Source organism: Panulirus ornatus, chromosome 55, assembly GCF_036320965.1.
Source record: "Panulirus ornatus isolate Po-2019 chromosome 55, ASM3632096v1, whole genome shotgun sequence".
Classification (NCBI taxonomy): Eukaryota; Metazoa; Arthropoda; class Malacostraca; order Decapoda; family Palinuridae; genus Panulirus; species Panulirus ornatus.
The window spans coordinates 26,653,059-26,670,637 of NC_092278.1; the positions used below are offsets into that span (position 1 = coordinate 26,653,059).

Below are 17,579 nucleotides of genomic sequence, written 5' to 3' on the forward strand. Positions count from 1 at the left end.
CCTACACAGCTTTCCATGGTTTACCCCAGACGCTTCACATGCCTTGCTTCAATCCACTGACAGCACGTCAACCCCGGTATACCACATGAATCCAATTCACTCTATTTCTTGCCCTCCTTTCACCCTCCTGCATGTTCAGGCCCCGATCACACAAAATCTTTTTCACTCCATCTTTCCACCTCCAATTTGGTCTCCCTCTTCTCCTCGTTCCCTCCACCTCCGACACATATATCCTCTTGGTCAATCTCTCCTCACTCATTCTCTCCATGTGCCCAAACCATTTCAAAACACCCTCTTCTGCTCTCTCAACCACGCTCTTTTTATTTCCACACATCTCTCTTACCCTTACGTTACTTACTCGATCAAACCACCTCACACCACACATTGTCCTCAAACATCTCATTTCCAGCACATCCATCCTCCTGCGCACATCTCTATCCATAGCCCACGCCTCGCAACCATACAACATTGTTGGAACTACTATTCCCTCAAACATACCCATTTTTGCTTTCCGAGATAATGTTCTCGACTTCCACACATTTTTCAAGGCTCCCAAAATTTTCGCCCCCTCCCCCACCCTATGATCCACTTCCGCTTCCATGGTTCCATCCGCTGACAGATCCACTCCCAGATATCTAAAACACTTCACTTCCTCCAGTTTTTCTCCATTCAAACTCACCTCCCAATTGACTTGACCCTCACCCCTACTGTACCTAATAACCTTGCTCTTATTCACATTTACTCTCAACTTTCTTCTTCCACACACTTTACCAAACTCAGTCACCAGCTTCTGCAGTTTCTCACATGAATCAGCCACCAGCGCTGTATCATCAGCGAACAACAACTGACTCACTTCCCAAGCTCTCTCATCCCCAACAGACTTCATACTTGCCCCTCTTTCCAGGACTCTTGCATTTACCTCCCTTACAACCCCATCCATAAACAAATTAAACAACCATGGAGACATCACACACCCCTGCCGCAAACCTACATTCACTGAGAACCAATCACTTTCCTCTCTTCCTACACGTACACATGCCTTACATCCTCGATAAAAACTTTTCACTGCTTCTAACAACTTGCCTCCCACACCATATATTCTTAATACCTTCCACAGAGCATCTCTATCAACTCTATCATATGCCTTCTCCAGATCCATAAATGCTACATACAAATCCATTTGCTTTTCTAAGTATTTCTCACATACATTCTTCAAAGCAAACACCTGATCCACACATCCTCTACCACTTCTGAAACCGCACTGCTCTTCCCCAATCTGATGCTCTGTACATGCCTTCACCCTCTCAATCAACACCCTCCCATATAATTTACCAGGAATACTCAACAAACTTATACATCTGTAATTTGAGCACTCACTCTTATCCCCTTTGCCTTTGTACAATGGCACTATGCACGCATTCCGCCAATCCTCAGGCACCTCACCATGAGTCATACATACATTAAATAACCTTACCAACCAGTCAACAATACAGTCACCCCCTTTTTTAATAAATTCCACTGCAATACCATCCAAACCTGCTGCCTTGCCGGCTTTCATCTTCCGCAAAGCTTTTACTACCTCTTCTCTGTTTACCAAATCATTTTCCCTAACCCTCTCACTTTGCACACCACCTCGACCAAAACACCCTACATCTGCCACTCTGTCATCAGACACATTCAACAAACCTTCAAAATACTCATTCCATCTCCTTCTCACATCACCGCTACTTGTTATCACCTCCCCATTTACGCCCTTCACTGAAGTTCCCATTTGCTCCCTTGTCTTACGCACCCTATTTACCTCCTTCCAGAACATCTTTTTATTCTCCCTAAAATTTACTGATAGTCTCTCACCCCAACTCTCATTTGCCCTTTTTTTCACCTCTTGCACCTGTAAAGGCCTTTGAAGACGCCAAAGCTGGAGCACCGGCGGAGGCTCCTGTACCGGAGAGCCCCAGTCCCCAACGCCTGTTCCTGTTGTGATGAGTACGGCTTCGTTCCTCCCTCCGAGCTCTACCCGTGGGGGCCCTGGGACGCCCTCGACGAGAGTTACTCGGCTACTGCTGAGAGATTGACTTGAGGAGGCAGAAGTGATATTGTGACAGTGATTGTGTCAGCGTCGCGTCGCCTCGCCGCAGTGTATCGAGACAGACTTCCCCAGAACTTTTAAAGGGGAAGTAAATGTTTATAGTTGTGTTAATGGAGTGATAGTTTCCATGCATGGTGTTTTTGACAAGAAAATAGTGAAGTTGGAGAAAAATGTAGCTTAGACATTGAAGCTTATTGACACAGTGGTGAAATTGATGAGAACTGCTATTGACGTTTGTGTGAATAAATTGTACATTTCCTTTCCATAGCCAGAGGTTGAACCATTATGTGACATTCATTTTTTCATTCATTTCAAGCTAAAAGTTTGTTTTCTAAATTGTTTCTTACATTTTTCATATGTATATATATGTATGTGTGTGTGTGTGTGTGTGTATGTGCGTATGTGTGTGTGTGTGTGTGTGTGTGTCTATGTATATATATATGTATATTATCCCTGGGGATAGGGGTGAAAGAATACTTCCCACGTATTCCTCGCGTGTCGTAGAAAGCGACTAGAGGGGACGGGAGCGGGGGGCCGGAAATCCTCCCCTCCTTGTATTAACTTTCTAAAATGGGAAACAGAAGAAGGAGTCACGCGGGGAGTGATCACCCTCCTCGAAGGCTTAGAGTGGGGTGCCTAAATGTGTGTGGATGTAACCAAGATGTGAAAAAAGGAGAGATAGGTAGTATGTTTGAGGAAAGGAACCTGGATGTTTTGGCTCTGAGTGAAACGAAGCTCAAGGGTAAAGGGGAAGAGTGGTTTGGAAATGTCTGGGGAGTGAAGTCAGGGGTTAGTGAGAGGACAAGAGCAAGGGAAGGAGTAGCAATACTCCTGAAACAGGAGTTGTGGGAGTATGTGATAGAATGTAAGAAAGTAAATTCTCGATTAATATGGGTAAAATTGAAAGTTGATGGAGAGAGGTGGGTGATTATTGGTGCATATGCACCTGGGCATGAGAAGAAAGATCATGAGAGGCAAGTGTTTTGGGAGCAGCTAAATGAGTGTGTTAGCGGTTTTGATGCACGAGACCGGGTTATAGTGATGGGTGATTTGAATGCAAAGGTGAGTAATGTGGCAGTTGAGGGAATAATTGGTATGCATGGGGTGTTCAGTGTTGTAAATGGAAATGGTGAAGAGCTTGAAGATTTATGTGCTGAAAAAGGACTGATGATTGGGAATACCTGGTTTAAAAAGCGAGATATACATAAGTATACTTATGTAAGTAGGAGAGATGGCCAGAGAGCGTTATTGGATTACGTGTTAATTGACAGGCGTGCGAAAGAGAGACTTTTGGATGTTAATGTGCTGAGAGGTGCAACTGGAGGGATGTCTGATCATTATCTTGTGGAGGCTAAGGTGAAGATTAGTATGGGTTTTCAGAAAAGAGGAGTGAATGTTGGGGTGAAGAAGGTGGTGAGAGTAAGTGAGCTTGGGAAGGAGACCTGTGTGGGGAAGTACCAGGAGAGACTGTGTACAGAATGGAAAAAGGTGAGAACAATGGAAGTAAGGGGAGTGGGGGAGGAATGGGATGTATTTAGGGAATCAGTGATGGATTGCGCAAAAGATGCTTGTGGCATGAGAAGAGTGGGAGGTGGGCTGTTTAGAAAGGGTAGTGAGTGGTGGGATGAAGAAGTAAGAGTATTAGTGAAAGAGAAGAGAGAGGCATTTGGACGATTTTTGCAGGGAAAAAATGCAATTGAGTGGGAGAAGTATATATATATATATATATATATATTTTTTTTCAAACTATTCGCCATTTCCCGCGTTAGCGAGGTAGCGTTAAGAACAGAGGACTGGGCCTTTGTAGAATATCCTCACCTGGCCCCCCTCTGTTCCTTCTTTTGGAAAATTAAAAAATATATATATATGGAAATCCTCCCCTCTTTTTTTTTTTTTTTTTTTTTTTAATTTTCCAAAAGAAGGAACAGAGAAGAGGGCCAGGTGAGGATATTCCCTCAAAGGCCCAGTCCTCTGTTCTTAACGCTACCTTGCTATCGCGGGAAATGGCGAAGTATGAAAAAAAAAAAAATATATATATATCTTTTCACTGCTTCTAACAACTTGCCTCCCACACCATATATTCTTAATACCTTCCACAGAGCATCTCTATTAACTCTATCATATGCCTTCTCCAGATCCATAAATGCTACATACAAATCCATTTGCTTTTCTAAGTATTTCTCACATATATTCTTCAAAGCAAACACCTGATCAACACATCCTCTACCACTTCTGAAACCACACTGCTCTTCCCCAATCTGATGCTCTGTACATGCCTTCACCCTCTCAATCAATACCCTCCCATATAATTTACCAGGAATACTCAACAAACTTATACCTCTGTAATTTGAGCACTCACTCTTATCCCCTTTGCCTTTGTACAATGGCACTATGCAAGCATTCCGCTAATCCCCAGGCACCTCACCATGAGTCATACATACATTAAATAATCTTACCAACCAGTCAATAATACAGTCACCCCCTTTTTTAATAAATTCCACTGCAATACCATCCAAACCTGCTGCCTTGCCGGATTTCATCTTCCGCAAAGCTTTTACTACCTCTTCTCTGTTTACCAAATCACTTTCCCTAACCCTCTCACTTTGCACACCACCTCGACCAAAACACCCTATATCTGCCACTCTATCATCAAACACATTCAACAAACCTTCAAAATACTCACTTCATCTCCTTCTCACATCACCACTAGTTGTTATCACCTCCCCATTTGCGCCCTTCACTGAAGTTCCCATTTGCTCCCTTGTCTTACGCACTTTATTTACCTCCTTCCAGAACATCTTTTTATTCTCCCTAAAATTTAATGATACTCTCTCACCCCAACTCTCATTTGCCCTCTTTTTCACCTCTTGCACCTTTCTCTTGACCTCCTGTCTCTTTCTTTTATACATCTCCCACTCAATTGCATTTTTCCCTGCAAAAATCGTCCAAATGCCTCTCTCTTCTCTTTCACTAATAATCTTACTTCTTCATCCCACCACTCACTACCCTTTCTAATCAACCCACCTCCCACTCTTCTCATGCCACAAGCATCTTTTGCGCAATCCATCACTGATTCCTTAAATACATCCCATTCCTCCCCCACTCCCCTTACTTCCATTGTTCTCACCTTTTTCCATTCTGTACTCAGTCTCTCCTGGTACTTCCTCACACAAGTCTCCTTCCCAAGCTCACTTACTCTCACCACCCTCTTCACCCCAACATTCACTCTTCTTTTCTGAAAACCCATACAAATCTTCACCTTAGCCTCCACAAGATAATGATCAGACATCCCTCCAGTTGCACCTCTCAGCACATTAACATCCAAAAGTCTCTCTTTCACGCGCCTGTCAATTAACACGTAATCCAATAATGCTCTCTGGCCATCTCTCCTACTTACATACGTATACTTATGTATATCTCGCTTTTTAAACCAGGTATCAAGGATGTAAGGCATGTGTACGTGTAGGAAGAGAGGAAAGTGATTGGTTCTCAGTGAATGTAGGTTTGCGGCAGGGGTGTGTGATGTCTCCATGGTTGTTTAATTTGTTTATGGATGGGGTTGTTAGGGAGGTAAATGCAAGAGTTTTGGAAAGAGGGGCAAGTATGAAGTCTGTTGGGGATGAGAGAGCTTGGGAAGTGAGTCAGTTCTTGTTCGCTGATGATACAGCGCTGGTGGCTGATTCATGTGAGAAACTGCAGAAGCTGGTGACTGAGTTTGATAAAGTGTTTGGAAGAAGAAAGTTAAGAGTAAATGTGAATAAGAGCAAGGTAATTACGTACAGTAGGGTTGAGGGTCAAGTCAATTGGGAGGTAAGTTTGAATGGAGAAAAACTGGAGGAAGTAAAGTGTTTTAGATATCTGGGAGTGGATCTGGCAGTGGACGGAACCATGGAAGCGGAAGTAGATCATAGGGTGGGGGAGGGGGCGAAAATCCTGGGAGCCTTGAAGAATGTGTGGAAGTCGAGAACATTATCTCGGAAAGCAAAAATGGGTATGTTTGAAGGAATAGTGGTTCCAACAATGTTGTACGGTTGCGAGGCATGGGCTATGGATAGAGTTGTGCGCAGGAGGATGGATGTGCTGGAAATGAGATGTTTGAGGACAATGTGTGGTGTGAGGTGGTTTGATCGAGTAAGTAACGTAAGGGTAAGAGAGATGTGTGGAAATAAAAAGAGCGTGGTTGAGAGAGCAGAAGAGTGTTTTGAAATGGTTTGGGCACATGGAGAGAATGAGTGAGGAAAGATTGACCAAGAGGATATATGTGTCGGAGGTGGAGGGAACAAGGAGAAGTGGGAGACCAAATTGGAGGTGGAAAGATGGAGTGAAAAAGATTTTGTGTGATCGGGGCCTGAACATGCAGGAGGGTGAAAGGAGAGCAAGGAATAGAGTGAATTGGATCGATGTGTTATACCGGGGTTGACGTGCTGTCAGTGGATTGAATCAGGGCATGTGAAGCGTCTGGGGTGAACCATGGAAAGCTGTGTAGGTATGTATATTTGCGTGTATATACATATATTATATATATATATATATATATATATATATATATATATATATATATATATGAGTATTTTGAAGGTTTGTTGAATGTGTCTGATGACAGAGTGGCAGATATAGGGTGTTTTGGTCGAGGTGGTGTGCAAAGTGAGAGGGTTAGGGAAAATGATTTGGTAAACAGAGAAGAGGTAGTAAAAGCTTTGCGGAAAATGAAAGCCGGCAAGGCAGCAGGTTTGGATGGTATTGCAGTGGAATTTATTAAAAAAGGGGGTGACAGTATTGTTGACTGGTTGGTAAGGTTATTTAATGTATGTATGACTCATGGTGAGGTGCCTGAGGATTGGCGGAATGCGTGCATAGTGCCATTGTACAAAGGCAAAGGGGATAAGAGTGAGTGCTCAAATTACAGAGGTATAAGTTTGTTGAGTATTCCTGGTAAATTATATGGGAGGGTATTGATTGAGAGGGTGAAGGCATGTACAGAGCATCAGATTGGGGAAGAGCAGTGCGGTTTCAGAAGTGGTAGAGGATGTGTGGATCAGGTGTTTGCTTTGAAGAATGTATGTGAGAAATACTTAGAAAAGCAAATGGATTTGTATGTAGCATTTATGGATCTGGAGAAGGCATATGATAGAGTTGATAGAGATGCTCTGTGGAAGGTATTAAGAATATATGGTGTGGGAGGCAAGTTGTTAGAAGCAGTGAAAAGTTTTTATCGGGGATGTAAGGCATGTGTACGTGTAGGAAGAGAGGAAAGTGATTGGTTCTCAGTGAATGTAGGTTTGCGGCAGGGGTGTGTGATGTCTCCATGGTTGTTTAATTTGTTTATGGATGGGGTTGTTAGGGAGGTAAATGCAAGAGTCCTGGAAAGAGGGGCAAGTATGAAGTCTGTTGGGGATGAGAGAGCTTGGGAAGTGAGTCAGTTGTTGTTCGCTGATGATACAGCGCTGGTGGCTGATTCATGTGAGAAACTGCAGAAGCTGGTGACTGAGTTTGGTAAAGTGTGTGGAAGAAGAAAGTTAAGAGTAAATGTGAATAAGAGCAAGGTTATTAGGTACAGTAGGGTTGAGGGTCAAGTCAATTGGGAGGTGAGTTTGAATGGAGAAAAACTGGAGGAAGTGAAGTGTTTTAGATATCTGGGAGTGGATCTGTCAGCGGATGGAACCATGGAAGCGGAAGTGGATCATAGGGTGGGGGAGGGGGCGAAAATTTTGGGAGCCTTGAAAAATGTGTGGAAGTCGAGAACATTATCTCGGAAAGCAAAAATGGGTATGTTTGAAGGAATAGTGGTTCCAACAACGTTGTATGGTTGCGAGGCGTGGGCTATGGATAGAGTTGTGCGCAGGAGGATGGATGTGCTGGAAATGAGATGTTTGAGGACAATGTGTGGTGTGAGGTGGTTTGATCGAGTAAGTAACGTAAGGGTAAGAGAGATGTGTGGAAATAAAAAGAGCGTGGTTGAGAGAGCAGAAGAGGGTGTTTTGAAATGGTTTGGGCACATGGAGAGAATGAGTGAGGAAAGATTGACCAAGAGGATATATGTGTCGGAGGTGGAGGGAACGAGGAGAAGAGGGAGACCAAATTGGAGGTGGAAAGATGGAGTGAAAAAGATTTTGTGTGATCGGGGCCTGAACATGCAGGAGGGTGTAAGGAGGGCAAGGAATAGAGTGAATTGGAGCGATGTGGTATACAGGGGTTGACGTGCTGTCAGTGGAGTGAATCAAGGCATGTGAAGCGTCTGGGGTAAACCATGGAAAGCTGTGTAGGTATGTATATTTGCGTGTGTGGACGTGTGTATGTACATGTGTATGGGGGGGGGCCATTTCTTTCGTCTGTTTCCTTGCGCTACCTCGCAAACGCGGGAGACAGCGACAAAGTATAAAAAAAAAAAAAAATATATATATATATATATATATATATATATATATATATATATATATATATATATATATATATATATATATATATATATATTTATTTTTTTATTATACTTTGTCGCTGTCTCCCGCGTTTGCGAGGTAGCGCAAGGAAACATACGAAAGAAATGGCCCAACCCCCCCCCCCCATACACATGTATATACATACGTCCACACACGCAAATATACATACCTACACAGCTTTCCATGGTTTACCCCAGACGCTTCACATGCCTTGATTCAATCCACTGACAGCACGTCAACCCCGGTATACCACATCGCTCCAATTCACTCTATTCCTTGCCCTCCTTTCACCCTCCTGCATGTTCAGGCCCCGATCACACAAAATCTTTTTCACTCCATCTTTCCACCTCCAATTTGGTCTCCCTCTTCTCCTCGTTCCCTCCACCTCCAACACATACATCCTCTTGGTCAATCCTTCCCCACTCATTCCCTCCATGCGCCCAAACCACCTCAAAACACCCTCCCCTGCTCTCTCAACCACGCTCTTTTTATTTCCACACATCTCTCTTACCCTTACGTTACTCACTCGATCAAACCACCTCACACCACACATTGTCCTCAAACATCTCATTTCCAGCACATCCATCCTCCTGCGCACAACTCCATCCACAGCCCACGCCTCGCAACCATACAACATTGTTGGAACCACTATTCCTTGAAACATACCCACTTTTGCTCTCCGAGACAATGTTCTCGACCTCCACACATTCTTCAAGGCCCCCAGAACTTTCGCCCCCTCCCCCACCCCACGATCCACTTTGTGGAAGATGAAAGCTGGCAAGGCAGAGGGTTTGGATGGTATTGCAGTGGAATTTATTTATTGAAAGAGGGGATGACTGTATTGTTGACTGGTTGGTAAGGTTCTTCAATGTATGTATGATTCATGGTCATACATACCTAGCGCTACCTCGCGCACATTTGGGGGAAGGGAGTTGTTATTCCATGTGTGGCGGGGTGGCGATGGGAATGAATAAGGGCAGACAGTATGAATTATGTACATGTATATATATGTATATGTCTGTGTGTATATATATGTATATGTCTGTGTGTATATATATATGTATACAGTGAGATGTATAGGTATGTATATTTGCGTGTGTGGACGTGTATGTATATACATGTGTATGTGGGTGGGTTGGGCCATTTCTTTTGTCTGTTTCCTTGCGCTACCTCGCTAACGCAGGAGACAGCGACAAAGCAAAATAATAATACTAAAAATAATAATAATGACTCATGGTGAGGTGCCTGAGGATTGGCGGAATGCTTGCATAGTGCTACTGTACAAAGGCAAAGGGGACAAAAATAGTGATCAAATTACAGAGGTATAAGTTTGTTGAGTATTCCTTGGAAATTATGTGGGAGGGTATTGATTGAGAGGGTGAAGACATGTACAGAGCATCAGATTGGGGAAGAGCAGTGTGGTTTCAGAAGTAGTAGAGGATGCATGGATCAGGTGTTTGCTTTGAAGAATGTTTGTGAGAAATACTTAGAAAAGCAAATGGATTTGTATGTAGCATTTATGGATCTGGAGAAGGCATATGATAGAGTTCATAGAGATGCTCTGTGGGAGGTATTGAAAATATATGGTGTGGGAGGCAATTTGTCAGAAGCAGTGAAAAGTTTTTATCGGGGATGTAAGGCATGTGTACGTGTAGGAAGAGAGGAAAGCGATTGGTTCTCAGTGAATGTAGGTTTGCGGCAGGGGTGCGTAATGTCTCCATGGTTGTTTAATTTGTTTATGGATGGGGTTGTTAGGGAGGTAAATGCAAGAGTTTTGGAAAGAGGGGCAAGTATGCAGTCTGTTGTGGATGAGAGAGCTTAGGAAAGGAGTCAGTTGTTGTTTGCTGATGCTACAGCGCTGGTGGCTGATTCATGGGAGAAACAGCAGAAGCTGGTGACTGAGTTTGGTAAAGTGTGAGAAAGAAGAAACCTGAGAGTAAATGTGAATAAGAGCAAGGTCATTAGGTACAGTAGGGTTGAGGGACAAGTCAACTGGGAGGTGAGTTTGAATGGAGAAAAACTGGAGGAAGTGAAGTGTTTTAGATATCTGGGAGTGGATTTGGCAGCGGATGGAACTATGGAAGCGGGAGTGAATTATAGGGTGGGGGAGGGGGCAAAAGTTCTGGGAGTGTTGAAAAATGTGTGGAAGTTGAGAACATTATCTCGGAAAGCAAAAATGGGTATGTTTGAAGGAATAGGGGTTCCAACAATGTTATATGGTTGCGAGGCATGGGCTATGCATAGAGTTGTGCAGAGGAGGGTGGATGTGCTGGAAATGAGATGCTTGAGGACAATATGTGGTGTGAGGTGGTTAGATCGAGTAAGTAATAATAGGGTAAGAGAGATGTGTGGTAATAAAAAGAGTGTGATTGAGAGAGCAGAAGAGGGTGTTTTGAAATGGTTTGGTCACATGGAGAGAATGAGTATGGAAAGATTGACCAAGAGGATGTATGTGTCAGAGGTGGAGGGAGCAAGGAGAAGTGGGAGACCAAATTGGAGGTGGAAAGATGGAGTGAAAAAGATTTTGAGTGATCGGGTCCTGAACATGCAGGAGGGTGAAAGGCATGCAAGGAATAGAATGAATTGGAACGATGTGGTATACCGGGGTCGACGTGCTGTCAATGGATTGAACCAGGGCATGTGAAGTGTCTGGGGTAAACCATGGAAGGTTCTGTGGAGCCTGGATGTGGAAAGGGAGCTGTGGTTTCGGTGCATTATTACATGACAGCTAGAGACTGAGTGTGAACGAATGTGGCCTTTATTGTCTTTTCCTAGCACTACCTCGCGCACATGCGTGGGGAGGGGGTTGTTATGTCATGTGTGGCAGGGTGGCAATGGGAATGAATAAAGGCAGCCAGTATGAATTATGTACATGTGTATATATGTATATGCATGTGTGTCTATATATATGTATACGTTAAGATGTATAGGTATGTATATTTGTGTGTGTGGACATTTATGTATATACATGTGTATGTGGGTGCGTTGGGCCATTCTTTCGTCTGTTTCCTTGTGCTACCTCGCTAACGCGCGAGACAGCGACAGAGCAATATAAATAAATAAATAAATAAAAAATTAATTTCCATCTCCAATTTGGTCTCCCCATTCTCTGATACATATATCCTCTTTTGTCAACCTTTCTTCTCATTCTCTCTGTATGTCCAAACCACTTCAGCACACCTCTTCAGCTTTACTATCAACCACATTCTTATTATTACCACACATCTCTTTTCCCTCTTCAGTGAAAGGGTTCAAACACTTCAGAACCAAAATCCATCCACATGTATTATGCTTTACCACATTATCTGATCATGTCATCCATGTCAAAGCAAAAAACTGTACAGGTTTCAGAAAGATAAAAAATTACCTCATCAATATCGTCTTCTTCCTCTCCATCTTCCTTCTTTCTCCTCCTCCTCCTCTTTTCACTGGACACATCTTTCTTCCCAGTCACAGTCACTGAAATACCAAGTCTACAATTAATCGTTCAATTCAGAAAATGTTCTGAAGCCATAACCCCATCCAGAAAGCAACAAAGGCTTGGTATTCTGAAAAGAAGTTAATTTCAGAAATTTCCTGCTGAATTACTTTCTCCACACTCATTTTTTTTTCTAAAGACTTCACATATACATGAAAAAGACAGATATATCAAATGATAAAAGAATGCCATTTACCTTGATGCCAAGTTTGCTTCATTAGATCCAGCTGATATAAATCATTGTAAAAGACACCCTCTAACTTCTCTTCCTCATCCACTTCATCATGTACTCCACCAAACAAGAAAGCTTTGTCTCCACTTGATAATGAGAGTGAAAATCCACATCTTGGAGATGGCCTAACTCCTCCCTGTCTAACTGTCTGCCACTTCCATTTTATTCCTATTGTGTCATGTTCTGGTAAAGAAAAGTATCAATCAATAGTCATATGGACTAACTACGATTCATTTTTTCTAAATATCAAAAAAATTATTTGGAAGGAGGTTAACAATGTGCATAACAACAAAAACAAACAAACAATAGAAACATCAGTGAAAGGGGCAAAAGAGGAGGAAGTGGTAATACGTAGTGCTGATAAGTAGTGCTAAAGCGAAGAGATGAAGTGACTATTTTGGGAGGATTGTTGAATGGTGTGTGAAGTGAGAGAGTCATGGAGACCAGTTTGGTGAAGAAAGAGGAGGAGGAGAAAGTCTTACAAAAGATGAAATATGACAAGATAGCTAGAAATGGATGGTACTGCAGCTGAACTTAAGAAAGCATGTACCTGTTTGTTAGGATTTTCTGAGTAAGTATGGATCACGGTGAGGTACTTGAGGAGTAATGGAATGTATGTATAGTGCCTCTGTATAAAGCATGGGGGATAAAGTGAGTATTCAAACTACAGACGTGCAAGTTTGTTGAGTTCTGCAGGATGTGTCTATAGAGTACCATGTAAGAATTGATATGTTTTATGTTGGGCAGACTGGTAAGGAACTTTCTGTTAGACTTAAACAACATAAATATAGTAAAAGAACAGGACAATGATCAAATGCCTTGTTTAATCATGATAAAAATTATGATCACTGTACTGACTGGAGTAATGCCATCTCAGTTATAAATTCTAACTCCTGTACCATGAGAAGTATCAGTGAATCTTCTATTATCTAATACACAAAGAATTGTAACATTGATATTAGTGGTCTAAACAAATTGGATAGCTTTATTGTTGATAAAACTTGTAAACAGTTCCCTTTCTAGTCCACATAAAAAATTTCTATGGAACACGTTGCCAGACAAACATATCTCTGACCTCCATTCACGTAGTCACTTGTTTACCAAATGGCATCCTAGCTACGTACTTTCATTGTATATCAACCGACTGTTATATTTCTTTGTACCTCACCTGATGTGATTACACGAAATAGCACTTGAGAACTTACATGAGAAAGACAGACAACAGGAGACCTGATTGGCCCATGACTGGGTTGTCTGAAAAAAGAAAAATAAGACATAACTTGACAAAAAAAAAAAGTTATTCCACCAGTAATTTTTTAAGCCATCACCAACTCCCAGCTTCTGCACCTCAGCCTTTTAGTGTCCCCGTTACTGCTGTCATTTATACATTTATTTCTGGTGTTTTTTCTTAAGAGTATACCTGAATTTATAAAATATTTGTCTAAACAACTTTTGAAGGTTTTTATTGTTTTAGCATTCATTACATCTGATGGTAACTTATTCCAGTGCTCATCACATCTATAGGAAAAGAAGCTTTTTCCCTCGTCCATACTACATCTTTTGAGTTTTATTCCATTTGTCCTAGTAATGGCATTTTCTTGTATTTTAAAAATATGCTTGTGGTTGACTTTATCAAACGTTCAGAATTTTGAACACTTGGGTTAAGATGCTTTGAAGTCTGCATTTTTAAAGGAGAAGAGATCCAATCACTTTAGCCTCTCTTCATATGCCAGATTTCTAAGGGATGGGATAAATTTTGTCACGCATCTTTGTACTTGCTCTAATTTTTCCTTATCTTTTTTTATAGTATGAGGACCAAAACTGAACTGCATATTCAAGGTGTGGTCTTACCAGAGAATTATAAACTGTGACTGTTTCTGTCGTTTTGTAATCTTTGTTCCTGGCTATGAAACCTAACATTTGGTTGCCTTTTTCACTTGCTGCTTGACACCGTTTACTGTATTTCAAATTGTTGCTCATGAAAATTCCAAGGTCCTATTCTTCATTTATTTCAGTTAAGAGAGTTTCCGAAGTTTGTAGTCATAACATATATTTTTGTCTCTAAGTGCAGAACTTTACACTTGTCTACATTAAACTTTATTTGCTATCTGTCTGTCCACTCTGCCAGTAAGTTAAGCTCTCTTTGAATCATTTCGTAGTCCTGCCCATTTTGAGCTCTACCTCCTAGTTTAGTACTATCAGTACTGTCAGCAAATTTGGAGATCTTAGATATGAGACCAAGTTCTGGATCATTAATGTATTATCATGAAAAGAACTGGGCCTAGGACCAACCCTGTGGCACACCATTCATTATGAATAGCCAATCTGAGGCTTCGCTGTTTAATACTACATACCACTTTCTTCCGGTAAGTCAGTCTCTGATCCATGTACAGAGTTCTTTACTGATTCTGTGTGTTTTGAGTTTATGTAAAAATCTCTTGTGAAGTACTTTATCAAAAGCCTTTTGAAAATCTAAATATACTACATCAGATGGTAATTTTTCACCCCCACTCTGATAAAAAATTACAGCAAATTCGTCAGACATGATCTTCAATACTGGAAGCCGTGCTGGTTGTCCAATTTAATTTTGTGTTCTAAAAACATGATAATTTCATCTCATTATTTTTCCATCATTTTACCTAACATTTATGTAAGTCTAATTGGGTGGTAGTACAAGACAAACTTTTTGTCTCCTTTTTTATATACAGGAGTAACATTTGCTAGTTTCCCGTCAGTTGGTACCTGACCATCCGATAGAGATTTGTTAAATATTTTTTGTTATGGAGTACATCAGCAGTCTCCTTACATTTAAAATCTTGGAGCTAAGTTATCTGGGCCATTGGATTTGTTAGGATTTAATTGGTCCAGGTATTTAAGTACTTCAGAGCTCTTTATTTCTCTAACCTTCAACTCTTCTTCATCAGATCCTTGAAACGATTTCATTGGTTGTGTTATTTGAGATGCGTCTTCAATTTGTGAATACAGAGTTAAAAAAATAATTTTGTACAGCAGCCATTTCCTTGTCGTCAGTAGTTAGTGTGTCATGTTCATTTCCTAATGGTCCAATTCCTTCTTTTACTGTCTTCCTTTGTCTTATATATTTGAAGAATTCCTTAGGATTATTCTGAACTCTCAAGGATATTTTTTCTTATTCATCGCATTTACTTTGTCTTATGACCTTCTCACACTCTCATTGGGTTCTGATTAATTCCCTGTGAATTTCATTGGTTCCCAATGATTTGAATTTCTTATATGTTTTCTTCTTTAGGTGAATTAATCCTTTTGTTTTCCTATTCATCCATGATTGTTTTGAAATATTGCAAGTTCTCTTCATAAATCATAAATATTATTTTTTTTTTTTATCATACTTTGTCGCTGTCTCCCGCATTTGCGAGGTAGCGCAAGGAAACAGACAAAAGAAGTGGCCCAACCCCCCCCCCCATACACATGTATATACATACGTCCACACACGCAAATATACATACCTACACAGCTTTCCATGGTTTACCCCAGACGCTTCACATGCCTTGCTTCAATCCACTGACAATCATAAATATGTTTATTCTTAATCTTGAGTAGCATGTTTTTAGAATTATTCCACATTTCCTCTACTGTGTAAATGATAAGAAGTTTTGTCCAACTGGTACTGCAAATTTCTTGTCAAATGTTTTCAAAGTCTGCTCACCTGTAATCTGAGATCAAGAGTTTGTTGTCATTTACTTCATAATCTAAATTCATCTCTAATCTAATCAAACTGTGATCAGTGCTTGACAAACTCTTGCCTACTTTGCATGAGTTTATTAAGTTTGTGTCACTGATGAGGACAAGATCAAGAATATTTTTATCTCTAGCTGGTTTTTTAATTAATTGTTCTAGAAAAGCATCTTCATTCAGTTTTGTTAGTCTCGTTCCCTCTATGTCACCTGTTAACACGTTCTAGTTTATGTTTGGACTGTTGAAGTCTCCAACCATCATAACCTCTTTACTGTTTATCTAGTTTTGATTTCATTGTATAATATCTTACTGTCGTCTTTTTGCTTAGGAGGTCAGTAAATAACACTGAGGCGTAGCTTCCTTTTGAACTTGTTGGTAATGTCAATTTAAAGAAAGTTGTAAGTGTATGTGGTCTACTTTGCTTATCTTAAAGGCGCTTAGTTTGTTATCAATGTAGATCAAAACTCCATCACCTACCGAGTACAAGCAATCTTGTGTAAACAGTTTGTATCCGGGTACTGCTAACTCAGCAATTAAGTGCTTATTCTTTGAGTTTACCCACAATTCTGAGATTGCAATAAAGTTGGGTTTTTCAGTAATTGCATAGGATACAAGTTCATGTTTCGTAATGATGCTCTGAGAATTTGTGTGTATTAAACTTATTTTCTTCTGAGTTGATTTCTAAACTGATTTTGCCTTTTTTTTTCTTACTGTTGGTATGCACGCAGCAGTGAAAGAGAGACAGTTCTCCATTTGTTTTGAATTTGCCACCTTACTCTGACCCTCCCCACACAGGACCGCATCAGAATTGTTCCTAAAAGTTACCTGAGAGCTGACCTGTACCTGTGCTAACCCATTACTTATAATGCCAGAGTTGTCCCCACCTGACCCTACTTGACCTTTCTTTGCTAATTCCTCTGCCTGTAAGGTTACTGCTACTAGCCGAGGATCCCTACCACAAAGGTCCCATCCATCCTCTACTTTGTTCCTCAGATCCCGTTCACACTAAGATTACCCTGCAGTGACCTAACATCCACAGCTGTTCCCTCACCCTCCCCCACTCTCCTAGTTCCTTTGTTAGCTATACCGTGATTTGCTATCCTGAGTAGTTTATCTCTACTGAAAAAAAAACCTTATATTCTCATCTAGTAGTCTGCCAAGGCAGGCTTTTCCTATTCCATGTAAGTGAAGACCATCCCTGGCATACAGAGATTTATCATGACTAAAATGGTCCCACAGGTCTATACTAAACACACTACCCTCCGACCTACAGAAAGCTTTGATTCTTTTATTCATCCCAGCATTCTATGGAGGGTACAGGAATCGATATCACACCTTGGCAGCAATCCTAATATTATAAGCTTATCGTGTTTCATTTGCCCATGGGAGCAGGAGGTGGAGATACTGTTTCCTGTGGGTTGGGGAGAACCAGGAATGGATGAAGGATGTGTATATATATATATGACAATGTATGTGTATATGTTGATATGTACATGTATGTATGTATATGTGTATATGCATGGGCATGTATATACATATGTGTGCATATGTTGGGGAGAGCCAGAAATGGATGCAGGATGTGTATATATGTATATGGTTATGTATGTGTATATGTTGATATGTATATGT

The 17,579-nt window shown here is 41.0% G+C and overlaps 1 protein-coding gene across 1 annotated transcript in view; it reads right to left on the reverse strand.

Annotated features, from left to right (window-relative positions):
* Positions 1–17,579, reverse strand: part of LOC139765618 (kelch domain-containing protein 4) — a 107,044-nt gene that overhangs the window by 33,178 nt on the left and 56,287 nt on the right. Inside the window, exons 7-8 of the mRNA XM_071693283.1 lie at positions 12,201–12,419; positions 11,894–11,985 (exon numbers count right to left, since the gene is read on the reverse strand). Of these exons, the coding sequence (XP_071549384.1) occupies positions 11,894–11,985; positions 12,201–12,419 (311 nt within the window). The remainder of the gene's footprint in view (positions 1–11,893; positions 11,986–12,200; positions 12,420–17,579) is intronic.